The sequence below is a fragment of the Chlamydotis macqueenii genome, chromosome 5 (assembly GCF_036417535.1).
Source record: "Chlamydotis macqueenii isolate bChlMac1 chromosome 5, bChlMac1.mat, whole genome shotgun sequence".
In the NCBI taxonomy this organism is placed as follows: domain Eukaryota; kingdom Metazoa; phylum Chordata; class Aves; order Otidiformes; family Otididae; genus Chlamydotis; species Chlamydotis macqueenii.
In genome coordinates this window covers 27,723,860-27,750,609 of record NC_141560.1, presented here as the reverse complement: position 1 = coordinate 27,750,609, position 26,750 = coordinate 27,723,860, and the positions used below count along the sequence as shown (strand labels likewise).

General features: G+C 36.3%; 1 protein-coding gene across 4 annotated transcripts in view; it reads right to left on the bottom strand.

Moving 5' to 3' along the window:
* Positions 1-26,750, bottom strand: part of SLC25A21 (solute carrier family 25 member 21) — a 265,783-nt gene that overhangs the window by 59,409 nt on the left and 179,624 nt on the right. For all 4 annotated transcript variants that reach the window (XM_086748890.1, XM_086748889.1, XM_086748892.1 and 1 more), the window contains one exon: positions 12,473-12,556. In XM_086748890.1, coding sequence (XP_086605016.1) covers positions 12,473-12,556 — 84 coding nt within the window. The remainder of the gene's footprint in view (positions 1-12,472; positions 12,557-26,750) is intronic.

Genomic DNA, 26,750 nt, shown 5'->3' with positions numbered 1-26,750 from the left:
TATAAAATCAGGTATTGGAAATAAAATAATGTACATTGATCAAAACTTGCCTTTTGTTAAGTCAGGACATAAAAGCATTTTATGTGGGATTCAAATAATGAAAAGATGAGTTTAACACTAGGTAATCTGACCCCCTACCTAGATGAGGAGGTATCAGGAGTGTAAAGTATTTGTCCTTGCCATAGAGTTCAACTGCTACAAAGAACAAGGAATAGATGTATTGGGTTTGGCTACCAAATTCCTGTGATGCAGAGGTGTTTACTTATTATGGAAAATTCCATTTATCAGATTAAAAAAAAACCCTAAAAAATCATTCTGTACTTGAGACCTCCGTGCATGATAGTCAGCTACAAAAAGAGTATATATGCAAGTTCAGGCAAAGCCAAAATACGCAAAAATAGACAAACACTGAAGGCAAGCTGTAAAAAGAAAGCATGGGAATTGATCTTGTATTCGTAACTGGAGCCAATGCTTCAGTTAGAGTTACTGCCTTGTACGCTAAGCGAAAGCTTCAGATGTACTACGAAGTGCCTGCCTGCTTACTGTGAAGGAAGCTTTCTATGCTGGATAGGCAGAATGCAATGGTACAGTTTATCTGTGCTCTTGTGAATGCATTCCTGCAAGAAGATGCAGCATGTTATACAAACACTACACTTGATGTAGGCATTTTTACAATTAAATAAAATAATTTTTATTGCATTAAAGTTAGTATTGTTATTAATACAGTAAAAAACCTCAGCAGAATGTAAGTAAAGTTGCATAAGCAAAGAATGTGAAAACGAGAAAACCAACCTCATATGTATTTAGAATTTTATTTTCTTTGAAGAGGTAAATAGCATAACAGCCAGAATAAACTATTCATTTTTGACAGTTTGATTCTTAGTCATACGGAAAGCAATGTGCCCTGAAATATGAGTTATCATTATAGAGAAATACACATTTCCAAAATATTTCCAAACTCAATGCTAATTCCTCATTTTACCTTGCTTTATTTAAGATATATTCCATGGAAAAACTACGTAACTGTCAAATATTCATAGCTATTTACATTGCCTTTTTATGTCGAATTGGTGCATTGCTATAGATTAATACCTTCTCCTCCATGGAAGACTTCAGCCTGGGTAAAGAATATTGCAGAGAAAACAGCAGTTGGTAATGGTGTTGGAAACGAATGACCAGCATATCCTGCAGATACTGCTGCAATGGCAGCTCTACATCTCAACAAAAAGCAGCCTGGGGAAAGATTCTCTTTCTAACAAAGATGCGTTTTAGAAGTTTCTCATATAATGCTATTCACTTTCAAACACTAAAAAAGAAATCTAAGTAATTTATCAGGAAAAAAAAAAATTGAATGCCTATGTTTTTAGAGCATGGCATAACGCTAGGTTATTAATAAATATATTATAGGCAATATATAAATAATCTACCTTGAAAATATGAAAATTAAGAGTATTGAAAAAATTCTACCTATTCTATTAGGTAGATGTAATCTTCTTACATCTTTGTAATTTACAGTTAAAATAATGGACAAATTCATACAATGTAAAGATTAATTATTCCTTGAGTAAAAGTATTTTATTACTGAATGAAAGACTTTATTTTGCATAGGATCTTCATCTGCATTTTTTAGAGATGTAAATATTTTAGGGATTCAAATCAACCAGAACTATATATTAATAAACAATTGAGGACTATAGTAATTAAAAGAACTGGCATAAAAGAGACAAAGCTGTATTTTCAGATGTAATCAGTGAAGAAAATGAAACTACACAAGATAAAGACAGACTAGAGACAGGTATAATAGTGTCATTATACAGAAATATGAAATACAGTCTAGGAAACATGTTAAATGTATGTTGATTGATTAGTTAGGTCAAGACATGAAAAATTTAATCAGGACTTTTTTCTCTTGCCTCCTTCAGATTTCATCTGATAAAAGTTCCATTTTTAAAAGAAGGCTTTTGACCTAAAACACTGTTGCTTATTTTCACATGCATGCTTCCTACAACTTAAATAAAAATGCTTTACTTTGCATCTTACGCTAGCTGCCAGGTATTTCCTGTGAACATCCCATATAAAATCTCTTGGTTCTAGTAACTAATGTCTGTAAAGAAAATGCTGGCAAAACTGTAGTTCTGAGCTTCACGAGCAGCCATTTTAAACAGAAAGCTGGTTTCATTGTGTAGACAATCAAATTTTAAACTGATTCCTTCCAGATGAAAAGATGCTTTTTCAAACAATGTAATAAAAGTGTGAAGTCAGCTGTTCTAAGGACATAAAAGTGATTTATCTGTTCTCTCGTCACTGTTTTTCCCCTTGATACAGTGGAATTTTGCTTGTAAAGAATAGGTTAACAATTAATGGCTATTAGAAACCCAAGTCATGGAGAAGCAAATAACAATTTCCTTTTAAAGAAACACAACACATAATTGCAATTAATTTTGCATCTCACGATGCATCCACTTCTGTGTTTATGAAATGTTACGGGTTAAGGGTTAGATTTACGTAACAGATAAACAGTTAATTCGGACAGCTGACTACCGACAATATCATCATCAGATTTCAGAGCTATTACCTTTGGTAAGAAAGAGGTTTCAGATAGATTTCCGATCCTTTTATCTGCCTGCAGCTGGGCATGACAGCCTTGCATCGCCTCAGATCTGAGAGATCCTCCGCCCCTCCATCAGGGCTAGAATCAGTTTCTCTCCTTTTTATATACAGGTTTCAATTCCGGAGACTCTGATGGCACTACATAGATACCGGTTCAGAACAAGCAAGTTGTGCAGGTACAGATGCTCAAAAAGCAGCATGACCCAAAAGTATGACTTAAGCTTAATTTAGGCACTTAGCCTTAACAGCAATTAATGAAATCCTAGCTCAGAGGATCAGAGGGTCTTGGTTCCTGACCTGAAAGCTTCTCACAAGGCAAAAAATTTCATACAGCCCTGGGTGAGCCAAGGAAGCCCTGGAGAAGGACAACACGGACGGTACACCGTCTGTGAGCTCTTCCCAGCTTTCTAACTCCAGATAGCTCTCTGCTCAGCAGGTGGGCAGCCCATGGAGCACCCCATCGCTCCCTGCAGCAGGGACTGCACCTGAAAGCAACAGAAGTTTTGGCACTCAGCTGCGGCACCGTGTTGCTGCCCGAAGCAAGGCAAACGGTGCTGGGCAGAAATGTCCCCGTCAGGGCCCCAGGTGCAAACCTCTGCTTGGAGTACCAGGGAATGTCGCTATCACCACTGTGAAATACTGCAGCCCTTCATACTGAACCAATTACTGAAGCCAGAGAAATTCGTGGCCGTTATCCCGGGCTACCAAATTTGGCAGATATATTCTTCACATTCAGAGAACATAAACACATTCAGAAAATCTGATGATAAAGCATCGTATGATATTTTCCATCCACTAGAATAAAAGGAGTTTTTTCAGAAGCATAATTATTACATTGATCTATTTAAACAAGATGTTTGAAACCAACAGGAACCTAATGTGGTAAAATGATAAATATTCTTGAACGCTAAAATCTTAAGGACAAAAAATTAAAGTTCTACTGATCTTTCGCTAACTAGAGTATACGGATAAAAATAAATTGTAAACGATTCTTGCAGATATCTTCTTACTACTGTAAGTATAAGCATCTTATAATGCTATCCTGGTTCTGGGTAGGATAGAGTTAATATTTACCTGAGCTGGGTGGAGAACTGAAGCTGGTAGCCCCTATGGCTGGGATAGTTAACTAATTAGCTAACAGCTGGGGTTCATTTACCCAAATTAGCCAAAGGGCTATTCCATCCCATCTGACATCATGCTCAGTATATAAGTGAGGAGGGGGGTGAAGGGAGTCTCTCTGCTACTTGGAAGAAACTAGGTGTGGAGATCTGTTGTAAGCTATTATACTGTATTTGTATTCCATCACTGTTTTGTTTTCTTCTATCATTGCTGTAAAATTTACTTTTTGTTCAATCTCAACCCACGTGTTTGTTTTTTTTTTTTCTTCTGGTTTTCTTTTGTTTACCAAGTGTCATCCTATTCTCTCGGAGAGTGGGGGGAGTGAGAGAGAGACTGCGTAGTCTGGTGCCCATTGGGGCTGAACTACAACAAATGCCGTTATCTGACTCCAAACGGAGGCCTGTAGGAGCTATTGCTATAAATACTAATACAATAATGAATTCTATTTACATTATATTAGTAGAAAACAGAGACACTCAAGAAATCATAATTTTAAAATTAGAACAATCTGATTCTGAAAAATATTTAAAACTTGAAAAAAATACAACTTTGACCTTTAAAAAATACAGAATAGACACCCAACGTAAATGGGTGTATCTCCAGTGGCCTTAGCAAATGATAATGACCAATGTCAGCTAAGGTCTGCCTGGTTTACTTCTAAGGTACTTATAAAATATACATTATTGTATCATGTTCTGTTCCTATGGGGAATAAATGAGCATGTGTTTCATCTTGAAAGTATATGATTCTCAGAAGAGATTCTCTAGAAGAGTGTCCTTGTTTACTGTTTTGCCATATACACCAGATCAAATTTTGCAGGTAAAATGTCTGTCCGTCAGTAATAAAAACATGGTTAGCGAAATGCTGCCCTTGGTTACACCAGTGCAACCTCATTGTATTTCAGAGAGCTACACACATAAAACTGGGAATAGAAGTTTTTCACATTCCAGAGCCATTTCTTATGTTTTCAAGTGTTAACATATGAAGATGGGGGTAGGGAACCTCCAGTCAGAAACAGAGAATTCCTGCCTGAAGGGGATGATGAAAACCTCATGACAGTAACATCACTGCAAATACTGCTGCCTACATGGAGACAGTGTAGTCCACAGAACGGGGCACTAGCCTTGCACTCAGGGTACCCAGCTTCAGGCTTAAAACTGCCACTATCTCCACATATGTCTGCAAACAAACTACTTCACAAAAGGGCTTGCCAAGTAAGTCTTCAGATCCCTTTTGAATTAGGAGTCTGTATTAAAGAATGCAATTTTATGTCCAACACACATGTTCCTCAGCGCTCTGGTGTTAAAATGCTACCATGGAGCAAACAAATGACATGGTATCCAGCTGCTCCATGAGAACCACCTCTGTACAAGCTCCAATTCCAGATCTACACCCTGCCACTTTACACCTCAGTACCTCTGAGTACAGTTGAGATGTTCATACTTCCTTCTTCTGTGAAGTGTTTTGAGACATATAGGTTAAAAGAACAAGTATCATCTTTGTTTCATGACTGAGTAGTGTTGCAAAAGCATCCAGTCTTGGGACTGTTGGCCAAACTTCACTGGATTATGAATTGGTTAATTTTTATCTACTTACAAACTGAAAATGCATGAATATTTTATAAATAGGTATTCATACACATATCTACACAGATTTTAAAACATAATGAGGCATCAGAATTCCCTGAGATTTTTGCCATCTTTATTGGGAAATGAGACAAAATTGAATTATCAAATGTGAACGTTAATTTACAAAAGAAAGTAGAATGCACATCACCTTCATGCAGAGACACAAAAGATGTCTCCTTTGTGGCCATATTTGATCTAAAACTTTGTGAGCATAATATAAATTACAATCTTAAAGTAAATTACTGGGAAAATTCTGTCCATTACATTTTCTGCCTTCATCTTCTCTAATCCTGAAAGCAGTCTTAACGATAATTTTACTCACGGCTGTACCATCATTTAAATTTTATGCTGCAACACCCATTCAAACTAAAAACACAAATGATTATTTTAAGAAACATGTCCAAACAAAGTATAGACAACCAAATGAAGCTGAAAACAGTAAGACCAGATATTGCATGTAGGTGTGCGTAGAGTAAGATATGAGGTAAAGTGAAAGTAAGTGGCACCAAGAACAGTTAGATTGAAAGCAGATCTATTACTCTGCATATATATGTCACGGATTATGAAGAAGGAACTCTTGCTAATTACCCAGAAGAAATTCTGAAATTCTTTTATCATGAGGCATTTAGAGGCTCAAGTCTATGCTAAAGCTTTTTGTTTTCCTTTCACTGCAGATCTGTGGCCCCATTCCCCACAGGGCCATGTGAATCCTGTCTTCCGAACTGCACAGGTGTGAGAGTGGTTGCTCACACCGTGAGCAGTGTTGCGGTTTCCCTGCTGAGGGCCTGTAAAAGCCAAGTCTCAGTCAACAGAAAAAATGGCAAAGTAAAAATGAATTGTTCCCTTCCAAAAGTAAATGTACAGATTAAACAGTTGGTAATTTTATATACTAAAAGAACTTGCCACATCCCTACCTATATTTTTCAAGCTCATGCTCCCTGAAAATATGCAAATAACAGCTTTTCTAACACTGAGCATGTCTTTAAAGATATGCAAGTACAAGGGTTCAGACAAGTACAAGGGTTCAAAAATTTAGCTCTAAGACTTTAATTTTGATCCAAGAAAGCCAAGAGCTTTCACACAGGTTCACAGTTTAAACCAATAAACTGTCCTTCACAATTTCAGTTACAGTTCTCAGTTCAGCAAGGTGTTATAAAGCTTAATTGACAATTTATGTTTCAGATTATATTATTTCACACAGGAATGTGATAAGTATTTCTGATACTCTAAATCACAGGTTTTTAGTGAAGTCTGCAACAGACACAATAGTATGGCAGGAAGATGCCAATGCAGCATAATGTGACCCACAGAATAATTCTACAATGTGTGGGATAAAGAGAAGAAAAATTAGCAGTATACTATAGACTATGGGGATCCATCAGGATAGATCCAGGTAGACATTCATGTACATTTTTGCATTTTCAATCTCATTTTAGCAAGGCTTGTACAAGTACTATAAGTTCGTAAGTGTGAGGCAGGCCACTAGAATGAGAAAAAGGATGGATCCACGTACAGATATTTCTGAAGTCCAAGTGCTAGCAGACCTTCCTTGGTGTTCAGGTGGAAGTCACTGTTCCTATACTGAGGGCAGAAGAGAAAAGGTGCCTGTACTTCAGTTTGCAAGACCACAGTCTCTGAAACTGGCAGTGCTAGTGGGTCTCTAGTAAGAACCAAGTTTCTTGAAGGTAGCAAGCAAGCATGGGTCCAAGTTCAATTCTGCTCCTCCTGGTATGAAGTGCTAACTAGAAACCAAAAAGTGGGACAGATAGCTGTGGAGGGAAATAACATCTTAATCTACCACTTCAGCTCACTTCTGAGCACTTAAAGCAGAGCCTAAAGTCTGGTCTTTTGATACCACAGGAATTTATGCCTCCAGTAAGTGGAAATGAACCTCCACATCATAGCTGCTCGCTGGGAAAAGGGATTTTTGGCATGACTGACCATGCCACACTTCCCTGGTCGGCAATTTCATTGAAGGATTCATACGCAGGGTAGCCAAGTATTTGTATTTTGTATAACACTTATTTGGCAGCCTTTTGATCCGTCTCCTCGGCCCAGCTGGAAGAGCACACATCCAGCTGGGCCCCAGGAACAGGCAGCGATGATTGCTGGTGAGTGCCAGAGGCCAGTGCTGGCCTGTAGGGCTGGCAATCCCGCGAGTCCCCTTCCCTGACCTGTTGGCAATTAGAAGCAGCAGAATGTCATCTGCCGCCAGCTGGGAGAGCCAGGCCCCAAGAGCACTGCTGTAGTCTCTCAAGCACTTGTTACCACGACAGACAGCCGGTGGACAGAGGAATGACAAAGGAGAGTGCTAGCAAATTCCTAACTGATGAATGATCGCTGATATCATGTAACCCTAGAGCTTCTGCATGTGCACTGACAACTCTGTGCTCATCCAGCTCCTGCTTGGTCTTGGCTGTTCTCCTACCTACTCCGCCCATAGCTGATGAATGTTTTGTGCAGCTTTATAACCTAATCCCACTAATGTGTGAGTCAGGGTGTTGCTTCTTAAGAAAAAGTGTGTGGTCCTACAGACAATTATAGATACAAAACAGTGGTAAAGTGGTGCTGAGAACAAGACAAGAATAGTTATAAAGTTATTGGGCTGTGTAAACATGGAGATGATTTCTCCTGTCCAAACCAAATTCAACTTAAATAATCAAATACCTCAGTAGAAGTAATGAAGTCTCAAATGATCAATGACGATTGTGTTTTGCACTTTCCCAGGACCATCTAGTTGTAAGAAAGGCTAACGGCACTTTAAACTGTAACTTATTCAAGTATTATAAAACTGGAAACCAGGACACTACTACCTCTTCTATTTCAGGCAAGTTAACGAATGAATGAGAAAGTAACAGGTTTCTTGACTGAGTGCCTACCAAAAAAAGCCGACTGTAATCCAGAACATTTACTGTTAAAATTATGAGCCCATGAAAATCCAAGTTTATAAGAACAAAGTTGTTTACAGACTTGAAATAACAGCATCCATCATTTTAATGCTGTAACTCCAAATTAAGACAGTGCAGATGGGCATAATTTTCCATTCTTAATATGAGACACAACACCATGTGTCTTTAATATAAATGCAACATATACATACATTCAGCTAGATCATTGGTTTATTCTTACATTTCATATTCAAACCTAAATCATTATCAAAGTGAGTGAATACAAATGCAGTAAAGATGACAACGATACAAAAATCATAACATAATCTAACCTCTTATTTATAGGATCTGAAAAGAATGAAAAGTTTTCTTTATTAATGGTTTCAGTTAATCCTGTATCCAAACATTTTCCCCAATAAACATCAGATTATTTTTATGTTGGCTATAAAGCTGTCACTCCTCAATAAACAGATATGCTCCTGGTGGGTTTACCTCTGCTGTCGAAGACCAGTCAATTCATGCATCATCTCATAAGCAAAACCAGAGGAGCTCAGATGCACGGCTCCCAGTGAATCCAGCAGAACAGAGATTGCTCACCACCTGAGAGGATTCGCGCCGCTGCAGCCCCCATGCAATTGGCAGCGCCTGGATGCTCTCAACACAAGTTCGCAGAAGCCCTGAAGTTAATACTCCTGCCTCCCTTTAATAGAAAGCTATGTGACCTTTAATGCTCTGCTAGACTGAACCTTCCTTTGGTGAGTCTCAATTAAGTTTTATGTTTTGTGGCTCCCATTTTGTTGTAAGACAAGAAAAGAGTTCAAGGGATGGATCCTTCTTTGAAGAATTTAATTCCCTCTGGAGAAAATTTATTTCCATTGAAAGAGTCACTCAAAGTTTGGGGGAAGGGAGCTTTTGTAAGTCTTTTTTTTTTTTTTTTTCTGTGGGATTTTTGGTTAAGAAATTTCTAGTATTTTGTGAAGATGAAGGAGCTTCAGATTCTTTGAACAGGACAGTGTTCTATTAGTGGTTAGACTGGAAAGATTTCCTCTGTCCTTTTCATTACAATGAGGAGAAAATCAAAGAGATGGTTAAAGAAATCCTGGCCATTCTATGTGATGAGGAAGCTTTCCATGAAATAATCATCAGAGTGCTACTGTGATACTGTAGTAGCATAATACTGGTTAATTTTCTTTAAGAGTCATTGCAGCAAATGAAATATTTGCACATGTATTCATAAAAATGATAAGTACTTCCTAGGCTGATTCTGCATACTTAACCTCAGCACAACAAGGTCAAAAAATTAAGGCGTTAGGAAGAGTCTTGTCTGAACTGAGCTCTGACATTCTCGCTCACCACAGTTGCTCCTGTTGGAAATATAAGTACAAACGAGCATAAGCACTATTCCCAAATGGAAACATTTTCAGGAGCAGGCCATTAGTAACATTTCTTTTACCACTATGTTCCTTTATTTAATTAATTTGTTTTGCAGTCAGCTTAAGATAAAATCACATATGCCAGTAGGGAATTCTGAGTGCTGGAGAGAGAAGTCTAGACTCTTTATAGTCAGTTTACACTGAATTAGATATTTCACAAAATTAGTCTGAAAATGCCACACACTGACAGAGGTTTTGCATATTGCCAATATGAAATAAACACGGGACATAAATGAATTTCTTATTCCCTTGTCCCAGATTTACACACCTGAACCTGAACACCTCATAAATTGTTTTTGTCTGTTTGGTATCTAAATGTGAAGCCCTTTCTTGGTGCTCTCTTCTGCATATTTTTGTGGTCACCCAAGGAGGTGGGTATCAGGATTCAAGGTTTCCACTAACTAAAATATTTCACAGTCACCTCTTTCACTTCCCTCACAAGTGTTATAATCACTATGCTGCAGAAACTGGACAACTTGTGCATATGGAATGCAAGACCTCAAAAGGGTCTTTTGGATTAGCTGATTACTTTTTTTTAAAATTATTTTTAGCCAAAATTTAAATTATATACTATCTGAGATTCTTTGCCTCCTTTTTTTCCTAGTGCTTACTACTGATGACTGTTTAAATGTGACCTTCTGCCTGTCTAAATTTCTGGAAAAAAACCCAGATATTAATAGAATTTGCTCTTTGTTTACATCAGTATTGACTTAGTGTGCAATAGCCAAGTAAAACCCTGTATTAGCTCTAGCCTACATTTAGTGCAGTCCACTGCTAAATTGTTATTTAAATCTATAATAATTTCCTGTAATTATCTTCTTTTCCTGCTTACAGAGTCATGTCTTGTATGACTTGACTTTAAACATTAAAATTTAATGTTTAAAATTATTCTGCTTTGGTTCCAGTTTTAGGGCACAAGCATTCTACAGAAAAAAAACAATCCCAACAATCTCCATCTCTCCTTTCTGAAGCTGACAGAAGATGACTACTGTGCTCAGACCTGTCATTTGTTTCTCCACAGTCAAACAGTTTATGCGTGTTAGGCAGCACACTGTCTGAATACCGGGAAAATAATAATGGAGTCAAATCTGTAGAATAAGAGATAGCTACGTCTCTGAGAAGCATTTGAAAAGCACAACATGTAAACCAATTGAAACACAGATATCTGTTTCCTTGTCCCCCTCCCGCAAATAGTAGCGCAACTGTATTTTGTATGGTACATTGAAGTTTGCCATGTCCTGCTACTATTTTAAACATGTCGGTTGTACAAATATCCAGTTACACACTATAATCATATAGCTAATAAAATAAGACCCTAAAATCAATTAACTTGGAAGCTGTCTCTTGATTTAGACTCATTCTCCAGATATGCCTACCCATTTTTAGTTTCACATTTTGAGACTAGTTCAACTAAACAAGAATACCAGTGAGTTTGGATGAGATAAATAGAGTGCACATGCTCACTTAAATATTGAAACTAGTTCTGTATTTTAAAACAGATTGACATGATTGTAAATATTAATACTTTCCTATTGTGAAAGCAGTTTTCTTCTGAGAAACAACAAAAATGAATGTATACTCAGCTTAGAAAATCCCAGAACCCCCCAATTATAATCTTTGTGAAATCTTTTTAGCTTTTTAATGCCTTGTAGTGATAATACATAACATTAGTCTTTCATAAAAAATGAATTTACCACTGATAAGGGTGAGTGTGACAACTTCCTCTCCCAACACTTTAATGAAACATCTCTACATGTCCCTAATTTAGCAGTTCAAACTATCTAGTTCTATATCTGAGTACTTATGTAGTGTAGCTTAGTAAACCTGACTGGAAGAAAGAAAGCTGGTCTCGTTCTTAATTTTCACTGCTCATCTCATCTCTGTTTTTCCAGTACAGCTTGTGGACAGGAGAAGTCTGTGCCTCACTGCACCTATGCTGCCTCCATATGTGGTATCTAAGCTGCTATATATAAGAACCATTCCATTTTGATGAACATATGGATAGAAAATAGGTTGCTATTTTATTTACAAAGTTCTTACAGAAAGTCTGCGAGCTCCTTAAAACTGAGATTTACTAATTAGAGTTACCTTGATTAAAGGCTAGCTCCCAAAGAGCTCCTGTGGATAACAGGCTTAACTTTAAGCACATGATCAGTCCCATTACACTCACTGGCTTTAACTGGACGGCTCATAAAATTAAGCATCTATTTAGTTGTCTTTCTGGATCAGAGCCCAAGCCCCGCAGAGGAGCTCAGGCTCGGGGCAGTGGTACATTCTGAAGCCGCTATGATTCAGGTGACTAAGGACCATAAATTGTGTTCCGTATTCTGTCAAACTGAAAAACTGTGGAATTTTGCTCACACAGGTCCTGGAAACGTCTGCCACAGCTAACTGGGAATGCCAGTTCATCAGAGCTTGGAAACAAGTACTTCACTGAAGTGGTAATGGCTCAGGCTGGGCTAGTTCAGAAAACCAGGACAAGAAGATAAGAGTCTAGATACTGTGCTACGCCGATGTGGCCATCCTGCTCCCAGTACTGAAGCAATGCTTGCTCCGGTGTCTCTACACGGCTGTGCATTCTGGTCTTTAAACATACCCTAATAGCATAATTTGGTACCGTGAGTGTAAGTAACGCTAAGACTTTCCAAATTGTGCTCGTTATGTAACACTACATGTTTGCCAAACTCTGGCAACTGCAAAAAAGAGTGGAATATAAAGAGGATCTAATGTCTGGAAAATGGGTGATTAAAAAAGGTCACATAAAATTGACAATTTTAAAAACATATACTCTTACCCTTCTCGTTGGAAAATAGTCCTAAAACAGTCCCCCAGGCTCTTGTAACCAGTCGGATCAGTTTTCCCTCTTTGAATTTGGAACCTAAAAAAAATACAATTTACATCACAGCATGAGAAGTCAGGGATTTTAAGTCACTTTTAACTTCCAATTATTATATAAAAGGATTTAAAAAAGTTTTTAACGTATCTGATTCATTATTATATACTGTTCCTGATATACTTATTAACACTGTTTTCATAGAAGCTTTAAACTAAGGTAAAATAGAGCTTTAGTAGTAACGTTTTTGTAGTTTATGGAACTCACGGTATAGCTATCACCTTTGACATTTACACCTCTTTTTAGTTGTTTGATAAATAAGCTGTTAACCCCATGCCTGATCCAAAGCCCACTGAAACTAATAGGAGTCTTTGAGTCAAATCCTGGTTTTGAAAACCTGAAATGGAATACTATCATGTGTTTCACTGTGAAATGAACCCACTGTATAGTGGACAAAAATCAAGCAGAGACATGACCAGAAATGAGCACCATTCATTTTTCATAATTTAATAATAAGATGAACAGTAAAAGCAAGCAATGAATTATTTTAATTAAAACCTTGTTTTCTCTATTCACATTTTGACAAAAATAAAGATTTCAACAGGAAGCTTGTGGCCTTAAAAGGAAAATAAAGATTATGATTTAAGATTGTAAACATCTTATTATTTATGATTATTTATGATTAAGTTACTGATAGTAACAGTGAGTTTAACAAACTATATTGTCTTGCTAAGCATCTCAGTTAGATTACCCTATTTCTTGCAGTTTTAAAACTGCAGCCAGCACATTCAATTAAATAGTATGGAGAAACTTTGAAGACATTTTTAGCAATAAAACTTATTTTTAAACTGCTAATTACTATACAGCACTCAAAAAAAAATAATAATTTAAATTAATAATAATAATTCTACACAACAAATGGCGTTCAACAGTTTCAAGGAATAACTGACAGTATAGTCAAGTATGTCATATGTCACAGGTATGTTGCTGCTCTGAGAAAAATCTATTTTTACTTATTCTGATCATGATACTGAATTCATTAATATGTAACAAACGATGGTATTTTTAACTCAGTGTTGAACAGCAATGTTTTCCTCTCTCTCAACAGAATTCAGCATGGTCAGATGAAGCTTTGTATTGTGTCAAAAGACATTCATTGTTTTGAACATCAGTATTTCCTAAGCTGTGTTCTGTGCTAACACATCTAACATTTTATTCACTTTGAGGAAAAAATTTCCAGTGATGTAATACAATTCTTTGGGCAATTATGAAGGCAAGCCCACACCTTTTTTAAAACAGTTAGAAGGAAACACTGAGCCCCTCCATAGTCCTAATAAAAGTAGTTCAGGCACATCTGGGATCTCTATCTGGGGTAACCTCTTTTATTAGCACAAGAACTTGCTGCCAAGTTGGCAGAGAGGAGAATGCTATTCAATAGGCTTACACTCAAATAAGAGCTGATGCATAACATTTTGTCTGAAAAGAACCCTTGGGAAGGCTAATAGTTGAAAATGCCTCAATGCCATCACACAAAGTCCAACAGTAATATCAGCTACAGAAGCTTTTACATTGTGGCAATCAAGCCATCAAAATTATAACAGAAAGTAGATTCTATATACATTTTAATATATTTAAGACTTGATTATTTACATCTCTCAGTTTAAAAACAAAACCGGCTTTCTTTTGCTTAAAGAAACCTTGCAAAAACTCACCAATAAATAACTTTTTACAAGTATTTAAAAAATAAAGCTTTCTTAACCCAAACTCTTTTCCTCAAGTTTCAAGATTTGGCCTGCTTGTAAACTCCTAACAAAACATCGCTGTTTCTAAAACATCCTTTGAATAATGCACCTTCCCTCTCTTTCACCCTGCACATGCTCAAGCACGTCTGACTAGCATGTGTGTAAGATTCCCCACTAAGTCGTGCATGCAGAACTGTTTGTAGAACTGGGGCTTTGGTCCCAGGCTCACTGTGGATCTCAACAACATGGTAAACATACTTAGATAATTTTGTTTTGCAGTTAACACAGTGTCCACTTGTCAACTAAATTTAAATGATTTAATAAAAATGCATCTTTGGTAGCAATAATGAAAATCATACCATAAGAAAAGCAATAATACCATATGTAATTTAAGTGTATCAGATGAAGGATAACTTCTTGCTAAAGAAGTTAAATCAAAGGAGGTTTACATTTATTTCAGTTTTTTGTTTCAATGCAGATAGGACCTTAGTATTAAATGAGTCCGTTTGTAACACTGAGTCACACAAATAACATATTCCTTCCTTTAGGGTTTTTGGATCCATTCCTTCCCTAGTAAATATTTTTTATAGCTTTAACAGCGATCCTAAAATACATGCCAACTATGTGCTTCGACCTAGATCTGCAAATTGGGTTCTTTGATTCAGAATTGCTTGCCTCAATAAAATAATGTGTAACTTTTTAATGAACTAGCTAATTGATCACCAGCACTTGTTAAAAGAAGCTCAGGGAAGAGCTTAAAAAAATGTTTGTTTGTTTTTCTGGAGGCAGCAGCAGCCTGTATTAGTAATCTTAGTAATACAGAAGAGTGAAAGCATTCACTTCAAAAAATAACCTGGCCTGTTTTTAATGATTGTTTAGAGGAATGAACACAACTGGGGATACATAATGGCTTTCTCTGCTTCAAATCCATTCCTTTCTAAAAGATTATAAAACCACTGAATTTCATGCATTTTTGAAAGCTGGATGCCTGCCTTGTATGTTATGAGGTTTGCTAGAACAAAAAAGATAAATTCTCCCATAAATATAATCAGAGCATTAATTTCTGATATAATTTATTATTTTGAAGTCTGAAAATAAGAATGTGCAGGCAGCGTTCAGAGAAACACTGAACAGCAGAGAGGCTTTTCCAGGACTGGGATGAAGTATACGACAAGCATCAGAAGTCACTGGACACTCCAGCATGTTATGTGTTTACCGAGAGCTTTATCACTCTAAAAATGATCATCAGGCTAAGTTTCTTCCCCTCTCATTTTTCTGCTTTTTGCCTTTTCGGCCAAAATGCTGTGGTACTGAGTACTCCCACCCTGGGAATGGTCACAGAGGTGTGGGAGGCACTTTGGCCCCCAGGTTTCCTCTTCCCACCCAGGATTGCCTCCGGCACCTACTGCCTGCCCTCTTGGCTCCTCCTCACATTCCCATCTCCATCTTCCATGCCATGGGGGACCTCACAATCTCCCTTTTTGGCTGGTAGCAGCAGCCCACAGGGCTTTGTCTTTATGTCCCCTTTGACTGACTGGTACCTTTGTAGTAACTTTATTTGATACAAAAGTGTCCTGATATTGTTTAAGAAGAGAACATCGGTGTCCTTCTCTACTCACTCCAGAAGACACATGGTTGGGTTCTCAAAAAGCATAAATAATGTAAAACCATTTGAGGTTTTGGGGTCTGTTCAAATGGCAGTATTTTCATTGAAAACTCTGCAGATCTAAAACCATGCAAATATTTTAACTTATTCATACTAATCAGCACTACAACTACTACTTGGGAAAAGAATAAACCTAAATTATTCTATTATTGTTATTTTGATAACATGAGAGAGCAATTTTTATGGTTATAACAGTTCTTGATCAATAACTCTCAACAGGCTCAGCCTGAAATCCCATGAAGCCTTTGGAAGATGCCTGAGTCCTTTCATCAGTCCTCTGAATCACTTACCAGTTAACAAGTGATACAACATATTGCGGAGCAATGACTCTACATAGACAAACATATCTGTTTCCAATGCCTAACTTACAGTTCTTGTTGGTTTTATAACAGCTAGTATTTTATTCAGAATTTTATAAAATCCTCAGTCCACAGGATGCTTTCCTGCCCCACTTCCTATTGCAAAAGTCCTCTAAGTGGTCTTTCCTAACACAGTCAGTATCTACAGGAGAACAAGCATATGTGTGTGCTTTCTGAAAAAAAAAAAAAAAAATTTTTTTTCTCTCTCTCTATCAGTTGCTAATTTTTTTTTGTTCATGTTTGCTGAACTTCTCATCAAAGTTGTCTTGTGGATGTCTGCCACTACAGTATCCAGCTACTTAGTGTTTAAGTCTGTTCACCACAATGTTATCTCACAATCCTCCCTCTTTTATTTACTGATCTTGGCTGAAGAAAGATTTCCAATTCATGCTGAAATTGTTTTAGTCATCTTAAAATCTAAAAGGAAGAAATCAGTATTTTCATATCTAGATTCAAGTAGATAGTGAGCAGTTAAATCCCAGCTATGTAGGGCAACCACAATGTGATGTGGAACAGACTAGACTGACCAAATTCTTGCCACTGGGTTTGCAAAGACTATACCCTCATGCGTGAATTCCAGAATTTCTTGCTGCTTTTATACAGTGCTGCTGACTATTCCTCAACCACAAAGTTCAGAAGGAAAGAAAAACACTGACTCAGAGAACCAGGCTTTATACCATGTTGCAGTGCTTGCCAACAAGTGGCAGTCTTAGCTGTATTTTCCCTCTCTTCACATGTCTTACTAGGATTTTATCATATGTTCTACTCTATTTTGAATAAAGCTCCTAACATTTCCCACCATGATTGGGACTTACGCAGTACAAAAGAAAATAATCTTAGGTACTGAGGTGTTTAGATGCTATGAAGAAAACAAGAGAGTTATGTGGCATAACAACAATACAAATTAAATTATCTGTCTAACGTTAAATTTAAAACAACTTTTAAATAAATGTACAGCCTTTGGAAAACTGAAAACAACATTTATAGCCTTTTTGCACTTTCAGTAATTCCCATGATTCCAGACACTCCTAGCTGAGTTACCCCTACCAGTGTAAGTTGATTAAAGATGTATAGTCTGAAGCTTTATATAAATATACATTATTTAACAGTTCACATGCTTATAATAAAAAATAACTGCATTATAATTTAAATAGATTTTGATTTGCTAACTTAAACATTTATTCAGGTGTTACTACTAGTTAGTGCTTAGATTTCATGCAAAACTTTGCAGTGCAAAATGGACCTTGATAATATAATTTATTTAACTTTTTGGCTCAAGGTCTTTGACTCGCTTATGTTACTTACAGGATAATAACTAAATTGAGAGTATAATTCTGTCACTTATTTTAACAGTAAATCATATGAGCTGTTGAAGAACTGAATATTAGATTTCAAAACAAAAAACCTAATTATTTTAAGCCAAAGATATAAATTCTGCTAGTGCAGGAGTAATATTTTGAGTATTATAGTGTTGCTGGATGATTATTTAACTGCAAAAACTATATAAGAATACAATGAAGTAGTAACATAGAGGACAGGCAAAGAACAGAATTTATTCCAGTCATTCTCTATAGTAGTAATAGATTTGCCTCCATCTAATCACATAGTTTTTCATATAGTTAATATTTACTTCAGAAGTAATAAACCAGAATCATGAGTAGAGAAGTATTACCAAAAAATATTTCAAAATTCATCTAAATTAATTCCACTTTGTTGGAATTCATTATACTTTTTAGTTTATTTACTTCTATGACTTTTAGTGGAACACTTTTTTTGAAGAAGAAAGAAAGGAATAGTAAAAATTGAAATAATTGCAAAGATATCCTGAAAACTCAAAATTATCTGCAGAGATGACTTTTATGCAAGTTAGAATATCAGCTACCAGGTGTGATGGTCAAATAAAAAACTACCAAACACAAACGGATGAATTCTCACATTTACCAAAGTATTTATCAAACACTGCAACTCATAGATTTGTCCATTCCACATCTAACCTCTGCCTTATTGAAATCCTGATCTGTTCTTCTGTCCTCTGCCTGTTATCCAGCGATTCGTACTTTGTCTCTGACAAAAAAAACCCTCAGAAACTGCTATGAAATAGAAATGGGGCAAAAGGAGAAAACATTACCAGTGGATGAGAAAGAAGCAAACGCTTACCTACATCTGAATAAGGAGCACATTCACAGCAAAAGTTAGAGCTAGATCAGCAACAGATTTAGCAATTTAGAGCAGAATTTAGATGTAACAGATTGGCTCTTCTGATACAAATTTGAATCCAATAAGATTATCATCAGCTGCCACCTCCCTTTAGGTTAGCTAAAAGCAATTAATCTAAACCCTTATAAAATAATTGGTCTAAATTCTTTCAGCCTCGATGATGAGAACTTCCTGTGAGTGGCTTACTCTGAGCTTACAATTTTTTAAAAACATATTCCCTAAATGAATTGCATCATTGAATAGAGGAACGGCCAAGTCCTGAACATGATAAATAGCTTAGGTTGTTCACTGGTACTCTCGGTCAGGTCTCTGAATGTGAGTCGTACTCTTACACCACACAAAAGTACACTAATCAGCAAAAGAAATTCATCTTTCCTGTACTTCCTATTCCTTTTATAGATTACTTTCCTCTATATCTTGCTTTTGTATTAAAGCTAAGTAGGACATCATTCCACCAAAAATATCAGTGGGAAAAAGAAAGCAGTACTATATATACCAACGGTGTAACAAAGTGGTTTAGAAATGAAAGCCCTGTTTTGTCAGCTACTAATTAAGAAGTATTTTACTTTTTTCTCCTGCAGTAATTTTCCCATAATGCGCATGGGACAAACATACAGTAGCTATAATGTCAGAAATAAATTTTCCTTTACATGTAGTTTTAGAAGAGAATATTTAGCAAAAATAAACTTGACCAGAAGCAGCTCAAATTAACCCATGTAACTGTTTCATGCAATTCTACACTGCCAATTTTGCTAATGAATAACAAAAATAACTAGTCCTAGCAGTTAATACAAATAATGAAAGAAAAATGAAAGAAAAGAAAGAAAGAAATATAGCAGTAACTAAGTTCAAACCATAAATATTTTTAATAATCTAATTTCATCAAAGACTGTGTGTGTGGAGGAGAAGTTCAAAACAACAACAACAATAACAAATTCAGTGAAAACTACTATTTTTTCATTCCACACTAAAAACTGGCCAGAGGAACATTGTACATACTCATAGCTATGATGTTGTGCAATTTCCCTTTTATTTCAAGGATTAAAATACTGAGAACACTTCCATGATCCATAGCAAGGCGAAACATGGACTGAGGCTCCGAGCTGGCATTCTCCCCACCGATAGCACACACACAGCAAGCATTTCCTGTCTTCAACTCCCAGCCTCCAAGTCCTGTAACATCCTTGTGCTTCTGGGGCTCCAGATAAAACTGGCAGTTATGGGCCTCTACGAGCTCATTGCAAAGTACCAGCCTTTTCTCTCACTTATGGACCTGCAAACAGCACACATATTTATTATTCCTTTAGAAATTGCTCCAATGTTCTTCTATCTGAAAAGCCCATCTTCAAGACAGCTCCTCTGCCCACTCCGCCAGTGTCGTGGATACCTTGAAGGCACAATTTTGTTCTTGAAACTTTCCTTTGGCTGTCTGGATACAACTTCTGAGCACAACTTACGATGACTGTGATGATCATAAAAGGACAGCTATATTTGAAAGGTCACACAGTATTTTGTGTAAAAGATCATGCAATATGTGTGTTCTTAACTATCATTCTTAAGATCAGGTAGGAAGTGACCACTGTAAAAATAATAAATAAATTTAAACACTGCTTGTGTTTTTTGCCTACATGTTCTTGAGCATAAAACACTTTGTTACAGTGGTGAAAGCATCTGCAGAAACCGGTAATGGCAAAACCAGAATATTGTTTTTTACAGTGATAGTTTATTTCTGAAACCTCCTCTAACCTCTATTTCCTAAGTAAAAATAACCCCCAAAAATATATGGATTTTTTTTGCCCCTTATCTAAATCAGTGAAAATGGCACCATAAGGAATAATTTTGTATTGTCAGAGGTGATGGAATTATTTTTACGATTTTAAATACAGGTAGTCAGTCACTCATGGCCTAATAAATCAACAGAAATCGGTTTTTCATTAGTTTTGTATAAAGTCTTGTATGTTTTCCTTCAAAACAGCTTATAGAGAAACAACAGACAAAGTGATGAGGAATATAAACTAATGACTAGAAGAGACTTCACAAGAAATCAGATATTAGATTATATTACACAAAGGCCCCAGTATTCAGACTCAATTCAGGGAAAAATGAGAATGTGGTTTGGCTGATTTCAGTGTGAAACATGTGCCGGCTTAAAAACTGTCCAGTTTGTTATCCCAGTTTAACTTCTATTACTAAAACGTATAACCTCTTTTGACCCCTTTCTGCTGGACTAGATGGACCTTTAGTCCAACTCCCTAGAGCCATTCTTGTGTCCTGTGACATTACTGTGATCTATGAATCCATTACTGAGTCTCTACAAATTAGAGCCTTTGAAAAATTGAAATCTAAGTATGAAAATTTCATCTATCAGTTAAGCTTGTAATTATGATACCAGATTAGAGGAATAATTTTGCTGCCCTTAAAAAGTAAGGGAATTCTCTCTTACCTCAGAAAGATACAAAGAGAAATCTTAACACAGCTTTGTAAAATAAAAAACCACGCATCTGATAAGCCAACAGGAAGGTTTCCAAGAAGTAATTACTACTGGGTATTACTGAACAATACCTGAAACACATACAGTAAGCATTGTTCTAAAACTCTTCCAGTTTGGGAAAATTAAGATCTATATCCCACAGGAAAAAGTAACTTTTTTCTTCAACAATTCCTATAGAAAGAGCCAAGTACTTCTACATAGTTTTCTCAACAAAGCTTTGATTTCAGTGTCCCCTATGGTGATCACACAGCACTTTTCGTTCTGAGAAAGCAGGAAAATAATTGCGGCTTTCTGGCAAGATGATTTTAAGAGAGGATTTTTTTGAGGGTTGTTAAAAACTTTTCACTATTCGTTAGCATTTTAAGTTCTTTGACGAGATCAATCCCATCATAACTTAGCGTATTCTGATTTTTTTTTTTTAGTATTAAAATGATTTAGCACCAAAAATTTGCAAACCACAACAAAATATACATTACACTTGCTCCCTATGGTCAAAGTAGGAAAGATAACCAAAAATATCTTTTCTCCCAAAGGAAAGAAATGGCCAAATACAGAAATATAAATTCATTTTCAGTGGAAAATAGCCAAAATCAAATTGCAAGTTGCTGAAAGAAGTGTTAGTTTTGAGTGTTCACCCAACCTCCTATGCTTGTGTTGGAAAATATTTAAAAGGGAAACAGTATAATTAAGATATTGTGGCTGAGATTTTTAAAATCCTGGAAGGAATACAACCAGACTTACTCTACTGAAAAGTACAGCTAAATACTCTGCATTTGAAAACCTTAATGCACATGCCCTTTCTTATTAACAGACAAACTATTTTAAATGACTAATAGCTAAAATACCTAACATGGACATTACCTACTATGCATATGCTGATTCCATGTAAAAACTACTTTTTTCTATCACATTGTATGGCTAAGCGGCAGAAAATGTACACCCTGAAAGCAGCATTACCTTTTGAAATAAAACTAGTAAAACGAGGAAATTCTGAGTTAAAGACTGAAATTCAACTCTTACCCACCCAGCTGTGCCCCAATATTACAGCTTATATGGAATTCATTATCAGCCAGTGCTGAGCAACCTCAGCAATTCTTAGCATACAGTAGGGCATAACAAGGCAAGTTGAGGATGAAATTTCCTCTGAAGCACTGTGACTTTCTCTGCTATGGTGACTTAAAGTAAAACTAGTAAAATATTGGAACACTCTTGCTTTCTGTAATAAAATTTATCTGTAATAGTGCACTTCCCTCTGTAAAGAGCAAACCAAAAATGTAATCACATAACTTTAAGGAAAGTTTGCTGTGTGTTGAAATGGTAGCTTGCCAGTGTCTTTCAGAGTCCACAGATACATAACCACACTTTCAGCAAATTTTTGTGTAACATTAAAATTTATCCTAGGAAGTGAAGAGAAACCTTTAGACACCAGGGAATATATGCTATTAATTCGCTGTATGAAGATACTGCAAAAATAAAGAAGATGAGTTCTCAAAAATTCAATGTAGTGGAAAAACAGCAACTATTTTCAGACTTCAGTAGATTTATTTTTATTTTTGTAATAATTTTTATACTATTAATCATTAACAATAAAAAATAATGCTAAACAAAACTCAGGAGAATCTAGAATCCAGGTTGTACGCTGTGGTGAGAAGACTAATTCTGAGTATCCAAAACTGTGAATCACAGTTGCTACAAGCTGTCAGGATACTATTTTTTCACAGAACTAAAAACCTCCACCCAATGAGATTATTTTTCTTATTTTTTAAATACATTTTTAAAACTACCAAAGTTCAAGTATTTTACAGCCCAGTTTTAAACACCAGAAAATAAGACTTAATGCTGTAATGGAAACACTAACAGGCTCTTGACAACAGCCGTGCAAGGCTGCACCTTTAGATCACAACACATTCTCCCAGCTGAAAAAACTCACTAGTTATCCAGGATAGTGCAGAAAAAAAAGAACATTGTTATTTTAGGAAAGATAGTTGCTTGAAAATTGGCATAAAGTGGTGAAAATTAAAAAGGAAGGTTTCTTTTTCCCCCCAAACTCAACCTAACTACTCCATAAAGTAATGCACAAATCATTCATTAGAATGAGTCATAACAATGATTTGTGATCTTCCAAGTTTTCATTTTATGCCCCTCTGTTTTTCCTTAAAGACAGGAGGATAGACAAAGACTGGAAACTTTGGGTCATATGGATCACGGCACCACTGCTATGTCTGGAATTTTCTTATAAATATCCTATTGCTCTGAGGTTCATAGGCCTGACTGAAACAGCAGGGACGATCTCATTTGTACTTTTATAGTTGTAGAGGGATTTGCAAGAGTTAACGCAATTTTCCATAATATTTCTTACCAACTTCAGGAAGAAAGGGAGAGTTCCCTTTTTAATCAGTATCTGCAACATTGTTAAGTCTAAAAAAAACCACGACTTCTTTCAGATTTAACAAGACTTTTCCAAGTGCTGATAATTTTAAAGGTACAAAGTAAGGCAACTTTTGAAAAACAGAGAGTATTTCAGCAAAGCTTTTGTGGGTAGCAGGCAGTACAGTAGTCTGGAGGATAAACACCTCAGCAGATTTTACTGCTTGTTTGCAGCCTTGTACCTTTTAAAGATTGTTTTCCCAAAACAGAAATGTTGAATGATTCCTTTTGATTTCATGAAAATCTTCTAATCAAGGAAGTATCTTCAGTTCTGTTACAGTGATGTTTATCTCAGAAAACGTTTCTCTAACCACCAGCTGGAAGCCAGAAAAACTCCTCTTTTCATTTTGTACATTCACAGAAGTCTTTTAAAGGCATTTTTCTCATGTTCTTCTCCAGGCAGATGGGCAAGCAGACTATGCCAACATGACCAATTCTACTCAGTTTTTGAGCCCGAGAATTGCAAAACAGGCACAAGAAAAGACAGTTCTGACATTGCTATGCAGTATTTCTCAGGGACTACTGCTTTGTTTCCTTACCACGTTCAGTACCTCTTCCATCCACCCACTTAGTCAAGCCTTCATGGACCCAGAGATAAAACTAACTGAATTATCGAATGCCTACTGATAAGTAAAATCGGCTTGTTAAAAAATGACTATTTGAAAAAGTGTTTCTGCATGCTTATACAGAATTAACAAGTAATTACTATATATGTTATTTTGTATAACAAGTGGGATTATGCCTTTGTTGGTCCATAAATTGCTATTAGTTGTCTAACGGCAAACTGAGTAGGACTGCAATAAATAAAACCCTAAGTGTATAACACACAGCTGTGCCACCTTCCTCCCTTTTTCTTAGCACACATGTTAGCTAATGGGAGAAGCAAGTATATAGCTAGCTCTTTAAAGGAAGAGTAGCACAATTTATCTTCTTCCTAAGTAATGCTATTCTTCTTCCAAAGAGCTAGCCATATAGTGTGTGCTACTAGTTTCCTATGGGACATAACACTGACAATAGGTTTAGGTTCTCCATTGTGGGTCTAATCTTTGTGCAATACAGCCTGAGCACAAAAATAGGAATCCAGGGATCTCCAGGAACCAACTTTCCCTGCTATGGAGCCTGAAAGGTGCCAAATTAAGGTATGTGAAGGACTTACTGTACCTAAATGTTGCAGAGTACATTGGTATTATTGCTGTTAAAAATCTACAGCTTGTCTGACTCGTGGCCTGAACCCCTCCCAAGAAAAAAGCTGACCTTAAAGGTCTGCAGAAAGGAATCTCCAGTTTCATTACATGCAGGGGAGAATTTTTAGCTTTTTTTCTGTTTCAAGACTCTCTTGAAAATGCAAACAGCCATCCTGCCTACCAGCTAAGAGACTTATCACCTGCCAGTTTATTAGAGGTCATTTATTAGAGGTCACAAGATCCCAACTTGTCATTGGAAATGACAGCAGAAACCGCAGTCTCACAATTGACAAACACTGCTGCTTTTGTTGCAAGAAGTTTTCACTGTGAGCCTGTGCTCTGGGAAAAGGGCAAATAGGGAAAGTCAATCACAGGGGAATGTCTAATGGGTATATAGGGAGTGGGCAAAGTTATGAAAATAGGTGGAAGAGAAGAGTGTGGTCCTGAAGAAACACTATATATTGAGCAGATGGAAAACCTAGACTCAGTCATTGATCAAAATATGAGCAATGTATCATTGCCTCTGCTCTTTCCTTGTAATCTCTAACATCTATAACAAAGCACTGCAATCCTGCAATTTTTCCTTCTCTCTCTACTACTGCATTGAAGGGATAGTGATAATGTAGACATAAATGACATCTGAATTACTACATGGTATTGTTTTACTGTACTGCACTGTGTCAAATTATAATGCTTAAATCCATCAGCTTCCATTAACAACAAAAGCAGCTTAAAAACAGATTAGAAACCTATGTTTTAACTTTATATGAGGTACTTCTGTAGGACTTTCTATCCTCAGCAATAAATATCATAAAAAGGTATGTAGTTTTCAGAGGTTTCCTACACCTATACCACATCTTATCTCTATTTAATATCAAGTGCCCTCTTTAACATGTCTTAAAGTCTTTTTTAGGATTGAAGATATTCCTCTGCTCACTGTTCTGTTTAACACACTTCAGCAACTGCTGTTTTCCTTCTCACCACTACAGTATATGTGTGCACAAAAATAAATTTCCTAAAATAGAGAGAGAAAATATGGTATGACTTGAGAAACCAATTTTCTTTTAAGGAATATGTGAAGTGAGAATGGTTCAGTGTCTACAGCACTGCTATAAATAATGTCTGAAGATTAAGAAGGATGATCATAAGAGTAATATATTTCCATCTAATGGCCTCTAATTAGCCTGCACACTTCCTGCCCAGGGTCAGGACTGTGTACTAAGAAGCACATGACCTGCTTCATTTCTTGTCATTTGGTTTCCATCCCAAGGGCTATGACTGTGTGGAGTTTCAATTAATATCCTGAAGAAGCTCTTCAACATAGATGAAATGACCAATTGCAAACATCTATTAAATAAGACTTGCTGCCTTCAGAAGTGGAAAACTTCTCTAGAAGATGAGCACCAAAATATACAAATTATCTAGCCAATGGTTATATGCTGGGTAAATGCTTGCTGAAAGTGGGAAAAATCTTTACTCTTTATCTAGATAGTACCTAGATAGATATAAAAGTATCTAGAACTGCTCATCTGCTCCTATAGACTACGTTGTGCATGAATGAGGAATCACATTCTAAAAAAAGCAGAGGAGAGTCAGAATCAATCAGTAACAAATCATTTTCACCTGTTCTCTCCTTAGTAGAATTAACTTTTTTGCATATATAACAAAAATAAACCTTTCTGAAAAAAAGCCAGCTGATTTGCCCAGTATTTACATAACTGATCCAAGAAGTACTTTCCAAAACTCTACCAAAAATCCATTTGTTTACCGGTTACAAGCTCTCATTAGTCTTCTAAGAAATTTTACAAAAGAAGTCAGAGTGTGAAAAACTCCAACAAGTTATTTCATACATAAACCCAGAAGCTCTAGGGAATCTAGATTTCATCATTTGAATGATTCTATACATGTATGCTTACATATACACATTCCTTGTCTTCCCTGTAACTACAAGGAATAGAATATTCTCTATTACCAAAGAAAAAAGTGTTCAAGAAGAAACAATGAACACACAGCTAATTCACATCTTCAAATTCCTTATTATCCTTGGTATAACCTTGCACGTTAGTTAACTAAACATAAACCAACAGGTTGACATATGCCATAGAGTTTAGATACCAATTTAACACCTCTGCATAAAGTTAGAGAGGAGAATT